Source organism: Oncorhynchus keta, chromosome 7, assembly GCF_023373465.1.
Source record: "Oncorhynchus keta strain PuntledgeMale-10-30-2019 chromosome 7, Oket_V2, whole genome shotgun sequence".
In the NCBI taxonomy this organism is placed as follows: Eukaryota; Metazoa; Chordata; class Actinopteri; order Salmoniformes; family Salmonidae; genus Oncorhynchus; species Oncorhynchus keta.
Genome location: NC_068427.1, coordinates 44,222,972 through 44,242,361, shown reverse-complemented (window position 1 = coordinate 44,242,361; position 19,390 = coordinate 44,222,972). Strand labels below are relative to the sequence as shown.

General features: G+C 42.0%; 2 protein-coding genes across 2 annotated transcripts; both read left to right on the top strand.

Moving 5' to 3' along the window:
* The first annotated feature begins 4,033 nt into the window (after positions 1-4,033).
* Positions 4,034-5,577, top strand: LOC118386539 (26S proteasome non-ATPase regulatory subunit 12-like). The gene has a single exon (XM_035774254.1). The coding sequence runs from the start codon at positions 4,632-4,634 to the stop codon at positions 5,472-5,474; it is 843 nt and encodes a 280-aa protein (XP_035630147.1). The 5' UTR covers positions 4,034-4,631; the 3' UTR covers positions 5,475-5,577.
* Positions 5,578-6,394: 817 nt separating this feature from the next.
* On the top strand, positions 6,395-19,255 carry LOC118386389 (NADH dehydrogenase [ubiquinone] 1 alpha subcomplex subunit 10, mitochondrial-like). The gene is made up of 10 exons (XM_035774117.2): positions 6,395-6,642; positions 7,037-7,205; positions 7,478-7,693; positions 7,921-8,007; positions 8,240-8,361; positions 11,083-11,150; positions 11,279-11,333; positions 16,127-16,212; positions 16,374-16,482; positions 18,958-19,255. Exons 1-10 carry the CDS (start codon positions 6,568-6,570, stop codon positions 19,024-19,026), a joined length of 1,056 nt encoding a protein of 351 aa, XP_035630010.1. The 5' UTR covers positions 6,395-6,567; the 3' UTR covers positions 19,027-19,255.
* The last annotated feature ends 135 nt before the right edge of the window (positions 19,256-19,390 follow it).

The window sequence follows — 19,390 nt, the reverse complement described above, 5'->3', positions numbered from 1 at the left end:
TAAATAGTATGAAATGAAAGCATGCAGATTGGTTACACAGATCAGGTAAACATTTACATTACATTTAAGTCATTTAGCAGACGCTCTTATCCAGAGCGACTTACAAATTGGTGCATTCACCTTATGACATCCGAAAAACAGCAATGCAATATTTGGCAAATGACTATAAATCGCTTTCATGAAGTATCTATTTTCAGTGAAGTACCGGGTTGAACGCTAAAACCTACTTTTGTTGCCATGGATGTCCAGTTGTTTAATGATAAACAAAACAGGAAAATTGCCTCCCTATTGGCACTGTAAAATTCACTGAGCTGCAGAAAAGTGAAATAAAACCTGCCATAAACTAGAGGAAATTCGTCAGAGATGCGTTGCCAAATGCCACAACTGGCCTCACAGGGTTCGAGCCGTGATACCTGAATATTGCATATTGTTGTTTTACTGTGCTGTACTTTATTCACTAATTACCCTGGTTCCTGTAGATAAGTGTGTGTGTGTGTGTGTGTGTGTGTGTGTGTGTGTGTGTGTGTGTGTGTGTGTGTGTGTGTGTGTGTGTGTGTGTGTGTGTGTGTGTGTGTGTGTGTGTGTGTGTGTGTGTGTGTGTGTGTGTGTGTGTGTGTGTGTGTGTCTGGAGTTTGCCAAAAGGCACCTAAAGAAACAAGATTCTCTGGTCTGCTGAAACTAAGATTGAACTCTTTGGTCTGAATGCCAATTATCGCATCTGGAGGAAACCTGGCACCATCCCTAAGGTGAAGCATGGCAGCATCATGCTGTGGGGATGTTTTTCAGTGGCATGGACTGGGAGACTAGTCAGGATCGAGGGAAAGATGAACGGAGAAAAGTACAGAGAGATCCTTGATGAAAACCTGCTCCAGAGCGCTCAGGACTTAAGACTTGGGTGAAGGTTCACCTTCCAACAGGACAACAACACTAAGCACACAGACAAGACAATGCAGGAGTGGCTTCGGGACAAGTCTCTGAATGTCCTTGAGTGGTCCAGCCAGAACCCGGACTTTAACCCAATCGAACATCTCTGGAGAGAGCTGAAAATAGCTGTGCAGCGACGCTCCCCATCCAATCTGACTTGCTAGCTTGAGAAGATCTGCAGAGAAGAATGGGAGAATCTCCCCAAATACAGGTGTGCCAAGCTTGCAAGCCTCATACTCAAAAAGACTTGTGGCTGTAATCGCTGCCAAAGGTGCTACAACAAAGTAATGAGTAAAGTGTCTGAATACTTATGTAAATGTGATCGTTCCTTCTTTTTTTTACACATTTGCAAAGAAATTGATGAGGGTAAAACACAATTTAATCCATTTTAGAATAAGTCTGTAAAGTAACAGCATTTTTGAGAAAAAAATCAAGGGGGTTGAATATTTTCAGAATGCACTGTCCGTTTTTCAAATACGCCTAACTAATTTTCCCCAATTTTATATAGCCTACCGTAGCATTGGGCCTTTGCCAGTCCTGTATTAGCGGATCAATAAAGCAGTCTGTATCTCGGGCAATAACAAAAAAAGAGTCTATGACAGTGTCCAGTGAACATCGGACTATTTAAAGTTAATATTCTGTTAAAGCTGCAATATGTAACTTCTTGGGCGACCCGACCAAATTCATATAGAAATTAGTGTTACAGATCTGTCAGTCTCATTGAAATCAAGTCTAAGAAGTGTCTGACCTGTTCTATGTGAGCTATTTCTATGCTTCCTGTTATTCATTTTAGTGTTTGTGTCTTCTCTACTTTCAGTTTTGTACACCAGCTTCAAACAGCTGAAAATACTATATTTTTGGTTATGGAAAATACACTGCTCAAATAAATAAAGGGAACACTAAAATAACACATTCTAGATCTGAATTAATGAATTATTATTATTAAATACTTTTTTCTTTACATAGTTGAATGTGCTGACAAACAAAATCACGCCAAAATTATCAATGGAAATCAAATTTATCAACCCATGGAGGTCTGGATTTGGAGTCACACTCAAAATTAAAGTGGGAAACCACAACTACAGGCTGATCCAACATTGATGTAATGCCCTTAAAACAAGTCAAAATGAGGCTCAGTAGTGTGTGTGGCCTCCACGTGCCTGTATGACCTCCCTACAACGATACGGTAATGAAACAGCAGGGAGCAGGTCTCGAACCCCAGACCTTCTAGCCCGAAGTCCAGCGCGCTATCAACTGTACAGCAAAAGCATGCTCAAACGGCAGTCGATATCTGCGATAATAAACCGAGGGTCGTTACAATACTATCGTTGATAGGCGCGAAAGTAGTTAGCGTCTATGGATGGTGTATCTTCATCACATCTGCTGAAATGTAAATTGTGTTTGTTTGAAGTACTGTTGTACTTATAGACCAACAGCAGTGGTGTAAAGTACTTAAGTAAAAACATTTTAAAGTACTACTTAAAACCTCTTTGGGATAGAGGGCAGCATTTTCACTTTTAGATAAATAGCGTACCCAATTTCAACTTCCTGCTACTCATGCCAAGAATATATGCATATTATTAGTAGATTTTGATAGAAAACACTCTGAAGTTTCTAAAACTGTTTGAATAATGTCTGTGAGTATAACAGAACTTATGTAGCAGGTAAAACCCCGAGGACTAACCATTCAGATTTTTTTTGTTTTTTATGTCACTGTCTATTCAATGAGATTTAATTGGAAAACGAGATTTCTAAGGCACTTGTTTGCAGTTCCTACCGCTTCCACTGGATGTCACCAGTCTTTGGAAATTGGTTGAGGTTATTCCTTTGTGTAATGAAGAAGTACGGCCATCTTGAATTTGTGTCATTTGAAGTGTACCTTTGAGAAGGCCCCTGACTGGAAAAGTAGCATGAGTTTGTTGTCTTCCTATATTGAACACAGATTGTCCCGTCTACAATTTGATCGATTATTAACGTTTAAAAATACCTAAAGTTGTATTACAAAAGTAGTTTAAAATGTTTTGGCAAAGTTTACAGGTAACTTTTGATACCTTTTGCAGTGACGTTGCACAAATTGGAAGCTGTTTTTTTCTGGATCAAACCCGCTAAATAAATGGACATTTTGAATATATATCAACGGAATTAATCGAACAAAAGGACCATTTGTGATGTTTATGGGACATATTGGAGTGCCAACAAAAGAAGCTCATCAAAGGTAAGGCATGATTTATATTTTATTTCTGCGTTTTGTGTGGTGTCTGTAGGGTTGAAATATGCTACTCTCTCTTTGTTTACTGTTGTGCGATCATCAGATAATAGGTTCTTATGCTTTCACCGAAAAGCCTTTTTGAAATCTGACATGTTGGCTGGATTCACAACGAGTGTAGCTTTAATTTGGTATCTTACATGTGTGATTTAATGGAAGTTTGAATTTTATAATATTTTATTTCAATTTGGTGCCCCGCATTTTCCCTGGCAACTGGCCAGGGGGGACATTTGCTTCCCGCCTATCCCAGAGAGGTTAAGTAGTTTTTGGGGGTATCTGTACGTCACTAGTTATATTTTGGACAACTTTTCCTTTTACTTCACAACATTCCTAAAGAAAATAATGTACTTTTTACTCTATACATTTTCCCTGACACCCAAAATTACTTGTTAGATTTGTAATGCTTAGCAGGACAGGAAAATGTTCCAATTCATGCACTTATCAAACGAACATCCCTGGTCATTCTTACTGCCTCTGATCTGGCAGACTCACAAAACACAAATTACTTCATTTGTAAATTATGTCTGAGCATTGGTGTGACCCTGGCTTTCCGTAATTAAAAATATCTAATATAAAGAATTTTAAATGATTCGTACTTTTACTTTTGATACTTAAGTATATTTTAACAATTACATTTACTTTTGAGACTTAAGTATATTTAAAACCAAATACTTTCAGACTTTTACTCAAGTAGTATTGTACTGGATGACATTCACTTTTACTTGAGCCATTTTCTATTAAGGTATCTTTACTTTTACTCAAGTATGACAATGGCTACTTTTTCCACCGCTGACCAACAGCATAACCTTGGTGTGTGCATAGTTGAAGTTAGAAAAAAGCTCTTAGCACTTAGCAGACATTTCATTTGTCAATTCGCCGTAGTATTCAACTTACAATGTCGGAAAACATGTCAGCATGGGTGGAGCGATCAGAAAGATCATATGGCAAGCTTGTGAAGATGGAGATTGACTACAGTTCAACTGTAGATACACGTCTACCGGAGTGTGCCAAAATGGCAAAAGAAGGTAGGCTGCAGGAGGCCGTTGAAAGCCTCTTGTCGCTGGAGATGCAAACAACAACGGCTTCTGACATGGTGTCAACCTCCAGAATCCTAGTGGCCGTTGTGCAGATGTGCGATGAAGTGAAGGACATGGATGCCCTGAATGAAAACATCATGCTGCTCTCTAAAAGGAGGAGTCAGCTCAAAGGGGCTGTTGCTAAGATGGTGCAATAATGTTACAAGTATGTAGATACCGTGACCGACCTGACCGTTAAGCTGAGACTCATTGACACACTACGCACAGTGACCGCTGGAAAGATCTATGTGGAGATTGAGCGAGCCAGGCTGACAAAAACATTGGCAAACATCAAGGAGCAGCATGGCGAGGTCAAAGAGGCCGCAGCAATCCTCCAAGAGCTGCAGGTGGAGACATACGGCTCCATGGAGAAGAAAGAGAAGGTGGAGTTAATCTTGGAGCAAATGAGACTGTGCATCGCTGTCAAGGAATACATCCGCTCCCAGATCATCAGCAAGAAGATCAACACCAATTTCTTTACAGAGGATGGCACCGAGGAGTCTAAGCTGAAGTATTACAATCTGATGATCCAAGTAGACCAGCACGAGGGATCCTACTTGTCCATCTGCAAACACTACTGTGCCATCTATGATACCCCCTGCATTCTGGAGGATAGCTCCAAATGGCAACAGGCCCTGAAAAGTGTTGTTCTGTATGTGATACTGGCTCCATACGACAACGAGCAGTCAGACCTGGTGCACAGAATCAACGAAGACAAGAAATTGGAAGAAATACCCAAATACAATGACCTCCTGAAGCAGTGCACCACCATGGAGCTAATGCGTTGGGCCTCCCTGGTGGAGGATTATGGGGAGGAGCTGAGGGAGGGCTCCCCCGACAGCCCGGCCACCGACGTATTCAACTGCTCAGAGGAGGGCGAGAAGAGGTGGAAGGACCTCAAGAATAGAGTGGTGGAGCACAATATAAGAATTATGGCCAAATATTACACAATAATCACAATGGAGAGGATGGCTGACCTCCTGGACCTCTCCATTGACGAGTCTGAGGAGTTCCTCTCCAACCTGGTGGTGAACAAGACCATCTACGCCAAGGTGGACAGGCTAGCCGGCATCATCAACTTCCAGAGGCCGAAGCACCCCAATGACCTGCTCAACGACTGGTCCCACAAACGGAACTCCCTCATGTCCCTGGTCAACAAAACCACACATCTCATCGCCAAAGAGGAGATGATACACAACCTGCAGTGATGAGGACCGAGTGGATTGTTTTCATAAAAAAAATAAATGTTCTTCTGAATATATATTGATGAATGAACCGTTATTCCAATGTCAACTACTCCAATTTTTGGAATAACAAATACCACACCCTTTTCTGTTTCTTACTGTCAGCAAAGTTGAAGCATTTACAATAAACAAGTCTTACGGCCATATGTTGTTACTATCTCTTGTCCCACTGATGTAATGCAAATGACATTGTTTAGAGTGGTCTACCAATTTTATCTACTACAATCTGGGCATGTACTTTGTTCTAGAACCTAGACCACAGAGGGGCATACACTGTTAATGTTTTCTCTCCTGTTCCAACTCTCTTTTTAATGTAACCGTCATAAGGGATTTAGTGTTAGAGCATTTGCATGCAACTTGCTGTATTAAAACATTTACTGTAAAAAAAAAAGTTGAAGTTAGAAAAGAGACAGTAGCTTCTTCTTCTTTGGTATCATGGTGTTCGCACGTTTTGTTTGTGCATGCCGCCACCTACTGGTAGTGTGTTCGACCACGTTACATTTGTGATACAAAATAAAAAGGAAAAATAAGAAATTGCACCACCAACCAACCCTACACATATATAACACTATTTCATCAAAATACAAAAATCTCAAATACATCTTATAACTCTTCTGCGGTAAAATATCATACACCCATACTTCTCAGCTGCCACCTACGTTCATTAACAACACACAACAGACTACACCATTCCACTACTTTGATTCTATCTGCTCCTGCACCATGCCAACGGCCGGGGAGGACGGGATACCATCATTTAACACACCCTGTAACTCTTCTAAACGAGACAGTAGGTAGATCATATTGAACATTTGAAATTCCTCTTTTTCTTTCAGGCAATTCAATTGCACACTATTGATGACGTCAATATTAAGCGACCACGGGCAAGAACCCCCCCGCCCCTCCGCTCACATACACACACACACCCATTGAAAACGTCAATATTACGCGACTACGGGCACACACAGAAAACTCCCGACGCGTTATTGTCGCGCCTCGAAGGACTATCAAATAGAGCGATTTTGGAGACGATTTGTGGTTCTGGTGGTAAATAACCATGGCGGTACGGGTGCTCCAGTGGGCCCTCCCCTCGGGGATAGCCGTGTTGAAAATAGGGACAACTATTCGAACGGTAAGGTTGTAAAACGAATTGCAGAAATGCTCTCTCGCGCAACGAAGGGCATCAAGTTCACAAGCTTTGGTACAAGGACACCAGAACAACAATCCTAATGCTAACATATGTGTGTTTTGCATCTGTCAACAACTATTCTGCAATAATGTATTGTAAATAATTAACAGCTAGCTTCATTTAACTCAAACATGATGTCTAGCTAGCTAAATGAATTAGCTCATGTTTACTAGATGAGCTCAGAAGGTTGCCTGGTGGACCAGCCATTACCGGTAGATTTTAGTCTGGACAGGACAGAAGCATGACATTCACATGCTCATTCTATTGACACTGAGTACATTTCAATATTTGATCTGTGAACTACTGTTCATTGATAAACATATATTCTGTATTTTAGGCTGGTATTCACACAAGCTCAGTAAGGAACCTGCGGTACGGTTGGTGGGCATATGCACTGGGCGAGAGGACAACTCCAAGGTTCAAGGAGAACAGCAAGATAATCTCCATTGATGGCAACCTGGCCTCAGGAAAGGGGGCGCTGGCTCAGAATCTGGCTGAAAAGCTGGGTAATGATCAGGCTGTTGTCAATGCAGTTATAAACTACTTGTTTATTAGGCTTTATAAGTTGGTAGGTTAGAAGTTGATTATGGCAATCATCAGCATTTTTTGACTCATTTAAAGCGCATATCAATGTGGCGTAGTTATGGTATTCTCTGGTAGTACCAACATTTTTCTTTTTTTAATCCCTTTCCTACCTGCTGGGACAAAACAGAAGGGCACAATGACCCCCCTGCCCCCATTGTAGATTGACAACATTAACATTGCCTGATGTCTGTAGGGATGCTGTACATGCCCGAGCCTGACACGCACTACTTGGACAAGATGACAGCGGAGAAGGCGCCTCTGCCAACCGCCTTTAATGGTAACTGCAGCCTGGAGAAGTTCTACGGAGACCCCAAGGCTGCTGACGGGAACTCCTACCGGCTGCAGGCATGGATGTACCTCATGAGGCTCCTGCAGTGGTCAGACGCCATGGAACACCTGCTCACCACAGGTATGGCTGGTTGGCTAAGGAATGCGCTCACATATCACACAAAAAAATGACAGCAAGATTGTGTTAGGCTATTGGGGGAAAAACAACAGACATTTAGCTCTTGACCTCTTGACGTGTTTCTGTAGTTAAATGAATGCCTAGTGCTATTCTAAATGTCTGTTTGCATTTAGATCTTAAACAAACATTATTCTATTCATGTTCTTGTCATGAACTTTCTCTCGCTCCAGGCCAAGGTGTGGTCTTAGAGCGCTCCCCCTACAGTGACGTGGTGTTTGTGGAGGCCATGTTCAAACAGGGTTACATCAGAAAGCAGTGTAAGTACTGAAATGCCTATAACAAGGGTGGAACAGATCTGAATAGTCTTTTTGTATTGTTATGAATCGGGTCTGGTTTAACACCAACTTGACAATGCCATGATATTGAAAGGTCATTAGTGTTTTCAATGAATAATCGGGGTGAAGAAGCTTTTTTGCTCTGTCACCATAGATAACATGGGGGCATTTTACATCGCTGAGGTCGATGAATCTTGTATGTTCTGTAATGCAGGTGTTGACCACTACAATGAAATCAAAGGTATCAGCATCTGTGAGTTCCTTCCCCCCCACTTGGTCATCTATGTGGACATGCCAGCAGAAGAAGTGCAGAAGAAGCTGAAGGCATCAGGCAAGGTAGTGAGAGAAAAAAATATCAGCCATACTAACCTCTTCTTGACATATTGTCTGTCTGTGAAAGACCATCCGTTATGTAGAACCTGTGGAATGTGACTGAACTTGTTTATTTAACCGATTTTGAGACCTTTCCAAAAATTATTGTAAATTGTGTGAATGCCTGGCACTGCTACAAGTTTTTCATATATTGATTTACACTTCAGTCCAATCAGAGACCCACAACTTTGGAAAACTGATCTAAAGTATGAATCAAATCAGGCAAGTTGAAAATAGCCTAGGTTTTAAGCACTGATGACTTGTCGTTAACACTACTCTAAGACTCCATATGTAACTTGATTTGCACCAGATTCCTCCAACCATCCGTGATTATCTTTAAAGAGGGGATTATTGCTGGGGCCTCTATGCTAATAACTACCAGGCTTTGTGAAGCTCGACCGCCTGCCCGCCCGCCTGCCTGCCAAGTGTGAGAGGTGCTAAATAGGCAGTGCAGGCTGGAAAGCCACAACTCATTTCTGTAATTGTGACTGATTACCAGAGGCATTTGGCAAATTACAAATTCAAATTAAGAACATCATTCTCTGTTTGTGACAGGCTGAGCATAGTCTTTTTCTGTTTCTGAAATAGATCACAACCACTGTAGAGACTTTGAGACAAGTTTAAAATGCCTTTAGTTTAAAGCCCCAAGAACATCACATGTTCAGGCTAGAGGTGCTATATGGGTGTATGGTGTACAGTAGTAGCCTGGTGGTGCTATATGGGTATATGGATTTGAGGTTGACCCATTATGATTTTTCAATACCGATTTATTGGAGGACCAAAGGAAAGCTGATGCCGATTTTTATATATATTTATAATAATGACAATTGCAACAATACTGAATGAGCAATGAACCTTTTTATTTTAACTTAATATAATACATACAATCTATTTAGTCTTAAATAAATAATGAAACATGTTCATGTTTGGTTTAAATAATGCAAAAACACAGTGTTGGAGAAGAAAGTAAAAGTGCAGTATGTGCCATGTAAAAAGCCAATGTTTAAGTTCCTTGCTCAGAACATGAGAACATATGAAAGCTGGTGGTTCAATATTGCCAGTTCTTCAATATTCCCACTTTTACTTTGTAGTTATTATAGGAATTATGACATGTCGACCATTTCTCTCTATACCATTTGTATTTCATTTACCTTTGACTATGGGATGTTCTTATAGGCACTTAGTTGATAGGCTTGAAGTCATAAACAGCATTGCTAAAAGCTGCTCGCAAACACAGTAAAGTGCTGTTTGAATGAATGCTTACGAGTTTGCTGTTGCCTACCACTGCTCAGACTGCTCTATCAAATATCAAATCATAGACTTAATTATAATAAACAAACAGAAATACGAGCCTTTGGTCATTAATATGGTAAAATCCGGTAACTATCATTTAGAAAACAAAACGTTTATTCTTTCAGTGAAATATGGAACCATTACATATTTTGGCGAACGGGTGGCAACCCTAAGTCTAAATATTGCTGTTACATTGCACAACCTTCAATGTTATCTCATAATTATGTACAATTCTGGCAAATTAATTACGGTCTTTGTTAGGAAGAAGCACAGTTCGCAACAAGCCAGGCGGCACTAACTGTTGCATATACCCTGACTCTGCTCGCACTGAACGCAAGAGAAGTGTCAATTTCACGAGTTAATATTGCCTGCTAACATGCATTTATTTGAACTAAATATGCAGGTTAAAAAATATATACTTATGTGTATTGATTTTAAGAAAGGCATTGATGTTTATGGTTAGGCACATTTGTGCAACAAATGTGCTTTTGTTAAATCATCACCCGTTTGGCGAAGTTGAAGTAGGCTGTGATTAGATGATAAATTAACAGGCACCGCATTGATTATATGCAACGCAGGACAAGCTAGTTAACCTATTAATATCATCAACCGTGTGTAGTTAACTAGTGATTATGTGAAGATAAGTTTCTAGCTAGCTTTAAACCTATCTTGTCATCTTGCAGCCACAAGGTCCTTTTTGACGCTGCACTCGTGTAACAGCTGGTCAGCCTGCCACGCAGTCTCATGGAGTGCAATGTAATCGGCCATAATCGGCGTCCAAAAAGGCAGATTACCGATTTTGTTATGAAATCGGCCCTAATTAATCGACCATGCCGATTAATTGGTTGACCCCTAGTTCAGCCATCAGTTTTAAAGCTGTTAAAAAAAGCACATGTATGCTGTGTATGAACTTATGCTATTCAATGTTTCGGATGCATGTTAAATAACCTAATGTCTTGTTCAGGCTATATGCCCAAAAGCTGCACTGTGTTTTAGGGATTAAGTTTAATAGTGGTCAATACAGGAATGAAATCAAACTGAAGCCTGGATAAGAATACAAGGGTTGTCCTTGGCATAGATCTGTATCCGTTCCCACTGAACCATGTGATAGCGTGTGCCAAGAGTATTCTCAAGTTAGGCCTCATTACCTTTCTGCTCTACAAATCAGATCATTGACGGTGAGAATGTTTCAACAGCCGTTCCAAATCCAAATCTTCTGCTTGTTGACCACTTTGGGTCGTTCCACTTGTTAACTTCAATCCATTTAAGGCACTTACACTAAGCCAGTGAATTGTGTTGAATGTGGTGTAGTTATTTAAACTTTTCAAATAGCCTATTTACTAATGTGTGTTGTTCCTGTCTTTTATTCTATCTATCCTGTCTTACCCTCAGGATGTGCCCCTACCCTATCTGAAGAGCATTGAGGACGCGTACAAGAAGACCTACCTTCCCAAAATAAGGTTGGTGGACTACAAAGCTGTCTATTGAAGGGAATACGATGCTCGATACCTCTGCGATGACCCCATGGATGGCTCATCATGCTGTTTGATGTTTAACCTTATTTTGAGATAGTTTTTCTGTATTTCAGTGAGAATGCAGAATTGCTTGCTTATGATGCAACCCAGGCACAAGACATCGAGAGGGTAAGAAAATACAATGTGTGACTAGAGGCCAGGGATCGCCATCTTTCCCTTGTCAAGATGACTTGATGTGTATCTATACTGAACAGAAATATCTGAATGCAACAATTTCAACGAGTTTACAGCTCATATAAGGAAATCGGGCAATTTAAATAAATTCATTAGGCTCTAATCTATGGATTTCACATTACTGGGCAGGGACGCAGCCATGGGTGGACCTGAAAAGGCATAGTCCCACCCACTGGGGAGCCACCCACTTGGGAGCCATGCCCACCCACTGGGGAGCCACCCACTTGGGAGCCATGCCCACCCACTGGGGAGCCACCCACTGGGGAGCCATGCCCACCCACTTGGGAGCCACCCACTGGGGAGCCAGGCCCACCCACTGGGGAGCCAGGCCTCACCAATCAGAATGAGTTTTCCCCCCCACAAAAGGGCTTTATTACAGACCTAGATTCTCCTCACTTTGATCAGCTGTCGGGGTGGCTGGTCTCAGACAATCCCAAGGGTGAAAAAGCCGGATGTGGAGGTCCTGGGCTGGCGTGGTTACACGTGGTCTACGGTTGAGGGCAGTTGGATGTACTGCCAAATTCTATAAAACAACATTGGAGGTAGCTTATGGTAGAGATATGAACATTCAATTCTCTGGCAACAGCTCTGGTGGACATTCCTGCAGTCAACGTACCAATTGCACGCTCCCTCAAAACCTGAGACATATGTGGCATTGTGTTATGTGACAAAACTGCGCATTTTAGTGGCCTTTTATTGTTCCCCGCACAAGTGTAATGATCATGCCGTGTAATGATCATGCCGTGTAATGATCATGCCGTGTAATGCCATGCCGTGTAATGCCATGCCGTGTAATGATCATGCCGTGTAATGATCATGCCGTGTAATGATCATGCCGTGTAATGATCATGCCGTGTAATGATCATGCCGTGTAATGATCATGCTGTGTAATGCCATGCCGTGTAATGATCATTCCGTGTAATGCCATGCCGTGTAATGATCATGCCGTGTAATGATCATGCCGTGTAATGCCATGCCGTGTAATGATCATGCCGTGTAATGCCATGCCGTGTAATGCCATGCCGTGTAATGATCATGCCGTGTAATGCCATGCCGTGTAATGATCATGCCGTGTAATGCCATGCCGTGTAATGCCATGCCGTGTAATGCCATGCCGTGTAATGATCATGCCGTGTAATGCCATGCCGTGTAATGCCATGCCGTGTAATGACCATGCCGTGTAATGATCATTCCGTGTAATGCCATGCCGTGTAATGCCATGCCGTGTAATGATCATGCCGTGTAATGATCATGCAGTGTAATGCCATGCCGTGTAATGATCATGCCGTGTAATGCCATGCCGTGTAATGCCATGCCGTGTAATGATCATGCCGTGTAATGCCATGCCGTGTAATGATCATGCCGTGTAATGCCATGCCGTGTAATGCCATGCCGTGTAATGCCATGCCGTGTAATGATCATGCCGTGTAATGCCATGCCGTGTAATGCCATGCCGTGTAATGCCATGCCGTGTAATGCCATGCCGTGTAATGCCATGCCGTGTAATGATCATGCCGTGTAATGCCATGCCGTGTAATGCCATGCCGTGTAATGATCATGCCGTGTAATGATCATTCCGTGTAATGCCATGCCGTGTAATGATCATGCCGTGTAATGCCATGCCGTGTAATGCCATGCCGTGTAATGATCATGCCGTGTAATGCCATGCCGTGTAATGATCATGCCGTGTAATGCCATGCCGTGTAATGCCATGCCGTGTAATGATCATGCCGTGTAATGCCATGCCGTGTAATGATCATGCCGTGTAATGCCATGCCGTGTAATGCCATGCCGTGTAATGATCATGCCGTGTAATGCCATGCCGTGTAATGATCATGCCGTGTAATGCCATGCCGTGTAATGCCATGCCGTGTAATGATCATTCCGTGTAATGCCATGCCGTGTAATGCCATGCCGTGTAATGCCATGCCGTGTAATGATCATGCCGTGTAATGATCATGCCGTGTAATGCCATGCCGTGTAATGCCATGCCGTGTAATGATCATTCCGTGTAATGCCGTGTAATGCCATGCCGTGTAATGATCATGCCGTGTAATGATCATGCCGTGTAATGCCATGCCGTGTAATGATCATGCCGTGTAATGATCATTCCGTGTAATGCCATGCCGTGTAATGATCATGCCGTGTAATGATCATTCCGTGTAATGCCATGCCGTGTAATGATCATGCAATGTAATGCCATGCCATGTAATGCTCATGCCGTGTAATGCCATGCCGTGTAATGCCATGCCGTGTAATGATCATGCCGTGTAATGCCATGCCGTGTAATGATCATGCCGTGTAATGCCATGCCGTGTAATGCCATGGCGTGTAATGCCATGCCGTGTAATGATCATGCCGTGTAATGATCATGCCGTGTAATGCCATGCCGTGTAATGCCATGCCGTGTAATGATCATGCCGTGTAATGCCATGCCGTGTAATGATCATGCCGTGTAATGCCATGCCGTGTAATGCCATGCCGTGTAATGATCATTCCGTGTAATGCCATGCCGTGTAATGCCATGCCGTGTAATGCCATGCCGTGTAATGATCATGCCGTGTAATGATCATGCCGTGTAATGCCATGCCGTGTAATGCCATGCCGTGTAATGATCATTCCGTGTAATGCCGTGTAATGCCATGCCGTGTAATGATCATGCCGTGTAATGATCATGCCGTGTAATGCCATGCCGTGTAATGATCATGCCGTGTAATGATCATTCCGTGTAATGCCATGCCGTGTAATGATCATGCCGTGTAATGATCATTCCGTGTAATGCCATGCCGTGTAATGATCATGCAATGTAATGCCATGCCATGTAATGCTCATGCCGTGTAATGCCATGCCGTGTAATGCCATGCCGTGTAATGATCATGCCGTGTAATGCCATGCCGTGTAATGATCATGCCGTGTAATGCCATGCCGTGTAATGCCATGGCGTGTAATGCCATGCCGTGTAATGATCATGCCGTGTAATGATCATGCCGTGTAATGCCATGCCGTGTAATGATCATGCCGTGTAATGCCATGCCGTGTAATGATCATGCCGTGTAATGCCATGCCGTGTAATGATCATGCCGTGTAATGCCATGCCGTGTAATGCCATGCCGTGTAATGATCATGCCGTGTAATGCTCATGCCGTGTAATGCCATGCCGTGTAATGATCATGCCGTGTAATGCCATGCCGTGTAATGATCATGCCGTGTAATGCCATGCCGTGTAATGCCATGCCGTGTAATGATCATGCCGTGTAATGCCATGCCGTGTAATGATCATGCCGTGTAATGATCATGCCGTGTAATGCCATGCCGTGTAATGATCATGCCGTGTAATGCCATGCCGTGTAATGATCATGCCGTGTAATGATCATGCCGTGTAATGCCATGCCGTGTAATGCCATGCCGTGTAATGATCATCATATCGATCCCGTTAGCGGGATCTAAGCCATAAGATGAATCATCTCCTTAATATGCCGTACCTGTCAGGTGGATGGATTATCTTGGCAAAGGCTAAATGCTCACTAACGGGGATGTAAAACAAATTTGTGCACAAATGTGAGAGAAATAAGCTTTTTGTGTGTATGGAACATTTCTGGGATCTCTTATTTCAGCTCATGAAACATGGAACCAACACTTTACATGTTGCTTTTATATTTTTGTTCAGTAATAGATACATGGGCTCTGATACGATACAGGAACGATACGTTTTAGTTTGAAACAATTTGGTTTGATTTTAGAGGAATGAATCGATGAGATACGATTCGATGCACCAACATTTGTTGCATTGACACATTCATTTTTCCATTCTGAGTTCAAATCTGCTTCTGATTGAGCTCATGAGCTGGGGCTTCTCTGAGCTGGATTTGTGTATGGTGTATGTGTAGTCACCTGAGCCATAAGGGACACTGGGCATCTAACACTATCAGTTAGGGGGGCGACAATGTTTTGGTTTTTGTCCTCCACTACTTTTGCTCTGAAATCACCATCTTGCAGGACAGGCACCCAGATGCAAGCAATTAGTTCCTGATTTAGTGACGTCATTCCTTACAAAGCTGTCCCACAGCTTCACCACAATATTGCATCGGCACCGAAGTATGGCAATAATATTGTATCGTTGAGGTCCCTGGCAATTCCCAGCCTTATTACATTGGTTGTCACTCAAAAAAATTAAGCCTAATATTGCACAAGCCATTTTGCCTACATTTGAATGCTGAAGGTGACCTGCAGATGTGCCAGGTCATGAATAGGCTTACCTCTCATTGGTCAGTGCACACGAAGCTGCGTGCAGATTGACTATGATACAAATATTGCCAGGGGTTGTTCGGCATGGAAAATGACTTGTAGATCAATGGCTGCTAAAATAATTACATGCTTAGTTTAACACTGAAGGAGAGGACACAGTTGTCACAAAATATGAGGAATTTTCCAAAGGTAGAGAGAAGGTAATTTGATCATTTAAAAATATTTTTTGCGATGCATAACATTTGAATCGATTTTTTTTTTTCTGAACAATGCATGCTATATTTGGATCGGTTTGGGTTTACACAGACTGATGCACTCATATCTTAAACATATAAAATGGGGCCGATATGAATCGCTGCATCCCTATTGGAGACATGAGAACACAAACATGCTGTTGATGTCATTTTATAGGCCTATCCAATCCCTCACAAAATCCTATTGTCAAAATAGACTTACATTATTTTTGTTTATCTCATCTACAGATTGCAGAAGACATTGAGGACTTGAAGTTCGAGAAAGGACCTTGGGTAGAACAGGATGACGTCACATTACACTACATGAGAATGCTGTAAGTAGATCCACTTCATTTGCTCCCGAGATGTGTAGCCCTGAAACTAAGTGTTGTCGCTACATTCCTGTCACATTTAGTACATGGGTAGGCCTATATAGTATATTTTGGAGCTCTGTAGGCCTTATCCGCCTGCTGTTTTCCTGCCTCTCTCTCCCCAGGGTGGAAGACAAGATGAGGGTGGCAGACCTGACCCTTGTACCCAACTTCCTCCCTGAGGTCACCATCGGCGCTCACGAGTATGACGCAGACTACTATGCCTTCAAATCGGTAAGGGAGAAAAGCACTCTACTTATCTTATGATATATGATTAACCGTGCTGGATAATGAGGTTTGGGCCTTAACCGTGCTGGATAATGAGGTTTGGGCCTTAACCGTGCTGGATAATGAGGTTTGGGCCTTAACCGTGCTGGATAATGAGGTTTGGGCCTTAACCGTGCTGGATAATGAGGTTTGGGCCTTAACCGTGCTGGATAATGAGGTTTGGGCCTTAACCGTGCTGGATAATGAGGTTTGGGCCTTAACCGTGCTGGATAATGAGGTTTGGGCCTTAACCGTGCTGGATAATGAGGTTTGGGCCTTAACCGTGCTGGATAATGAGGTTTGGGCCTTAACCGTGCTGGATAATGAGGTTTGGGCCTTAACCGTGCTGGATAATGAGGTTTGGGCCTTAACCGTGCTGGATAATGAGGTTTGGGCCTTAACCGTGCTGGATAATGAGGTTTGGGCCTTAACCGTGCTGGATAATGAGGTTTGGGCCTTAACCGTGCTGGATAATGAGGTTTGGGCCTTAACACTACTCTTTTTCACCCTTTTTTTGTGTGTGTAGTATTTTCCTTCTCCCTCTCTTCTGGCTTGTGTCCGTCCACAATGTTTTTTCCTCAATTTTTCCTGCATCATAACCTGAAATGTATAGAATGATAGAGATGCCAGATGTGGAATATTCTCATGTCTCTAATAGTCATTGGTATCATTGTTGCAGGAAAACATTCTGTTCTGACCTTTTAAAGTTTATTGACTGGAGATGAGTTGTCTGGCTGCTGCTGTAAAGTGGGGGTATATAATGTGCTACAGGGTCTTTTGGGCTGACGTTTTGTATGGTGTGCATTATCATACTAGAACAAGTGGGAGTATAAGCATGGGGTAATATGAACTATGGCGAGCTTAGATTGTCTATATTTTCTCCTCCGTACTTTTATGTTGACAAAGTTCACTTCTGCTAAAGTGCAGGGTAGGATTCTGCAATAGAGCATGTACTGTATTTGACAAAACTAGGAATCGATAGGGGCTTGTCTTGGGATTCATTTAGGTTTCGGCAGGTAAAAACTTGAGTTGAACCGCAGATGCCAAGAACTCAAAGTAAACAAAATAAAACTTGAATGCCTCCAATATTGATATTTGCAATCAAACACAACTTCTCCAATCTTCAATTGTATTTGAAGCTGTAAATAAATGTATTTTATTTTTTAGCTTCTTTGGCTGTCTGATAACAGTACTGGATAAGAGAAGCCGTGTAAGACTGTTAACACTAGACTCTATTTTTTTACTCATACTCACAAGACTCATGGTGTAGCGTGGCCCGGGTGACAGAGAGTGGCGTGGCTGTATCACATTAGCAGTAACTAATGCAGTAACTTATCACATTAGCAGTAACTAATGCAGTAACTTATCACATTAGCAGTAACTAATGCAGTAACTTATCACATTAGCAGTAACTAATGCAGTAACTTATCACATTAGCAGTAACTAATGCAGTAACTTATCACATTAGCAGTAACTAATGCAGTAACTTATCACATTAGCAGTAACTAATGCAGTAACTTATCACATTAGCAGTAACTAATGCAGTAACTTATCACATTAGCAGTAACTAATGCAGTAACTTATCACATTAGCAGTAACTCCTACCGTGCTGTTTTCCAAGTCTCTGGGGTGATGGATTGCAATGTCGCCCCCAGTGACACAACACTTTGCTTTACCATTAGTCTTTACTATCATCCCATGTCCAAGGGATAGAGGAGTCTTGAGTGGCTAGTTCTTCAATGCTTAAGGGAATAAGTAGGCCCAGCTCCTTAAATCATAGAACTCTTAAACATGCCCAAGTGTCCTGTGGAATCTCACTTGTCTCTTCTTACCCAAACAATTCCCACAACTGATTTTGGACTTATGATTATTGAAACCCCTTGCTTTGGCTTAGTTTTAATGATTTGTTTTGTAAAGTGTATGCTATGACTTTCCCCCTTCTTCAGAGGGTTTCAGAACATGTCAACTATTACCCAATTGATTTAATTCCATGTTCAGTATTAAAGGGATACTTCGGGATTTTGGCCCTTTATCTACTTTCCCAGAGTCAGATGAACTCATGGACACCATTTTTATGTATTTGCCTGTGGTTTGAAGGACATTGCTAAGTAGCGTTAGCTAATGCTAGTTAGCGTTGGCTCGCGAAACTACCTCTTAACTTCCTTCATACTGAACACGGAGACAAAAAAAATGGTATCCACAAGTTTATCTGACTCTGGGGAAGTGGATAAAGGGCCTCATTGCCAAAATCCTGAAGTATCCCTTTAAAATTGTTTAATTTTAGCCAACCTGTCGGTTTCTCACTTACATTTTCTTGCGATATTTTTTGCCAACTATTCCAAGTAATACAGCCCAGATGTGTTAGGATGCCTAATAAGCTATTTCCCCTGTCACTTCTCTCCATATAATTCAATTCACAAATGTTTCTTTTCTCTCCAAAAGCTCCTGGGAAAGAAGTATGCTGAAGGTTATAACGCAGATATCGGAGATAAGAACATCTGGCTGAAGTGATTGCGTGGACCTGACTTTCTCTGGAGCTGATTGGTGTAGATGAATGTTTCCTTCTTCATTCCCTCCCTCACGCACCTGCTCACTCCTCCCTATGGGCAGAGAAGTCTAAATCCAAATCTAAATTAATCTAAATCCACATCCATTTCATCCGATCAGCAACGTTGTCTTCTGTCTATGTATCAATGAGAAATTGTACGCAATTAAAAAACATTTTTTTTTTAAATCTAAACTTTTTAAAATGGCAATGTTCCTTCATGTTTAAAATATGCATCTAGCTTTTTCAAGAACGATAATAGCAATTGGGATGAAAGAGGAGATATTTCAGCTCATCCTAAGTCATATTACCGACTTTTATTCAGGAAAC

Excerpts from the sequence above, each read along its gene's own strand:
- LOC118386539 (XM_035774254.1), top strand. The coding sequence starts at position 4,632 with ATGGAGAAGAAAGAGAAGGTGGAGTTAATCTTGGAGCAAATGAGACTG.
- LOC118386389 (XM_035774117.2), top strand. The coding sequence starts at position 6,568 with ATGGCGGTACGGGTGCTCCAGTGGGCCCTCCCCTCGGGGATAGCCGTG. Across the intron at positions 6,643-7,036 it reads TAGGGACAACTATTCGAACG|GCTGGTATTCACACAAGCTC; the intron begins GTAAGGTTGTAA and ends TCTGTATTTTAG. Across the intron at positions 7,206-7,477 it reads GAATCTGGCTGAAAAGCTGG|GGATGCTGTACATGCCCGAG; the intron begins GTAATGATCAGG and ends TGATGTCTGTAG.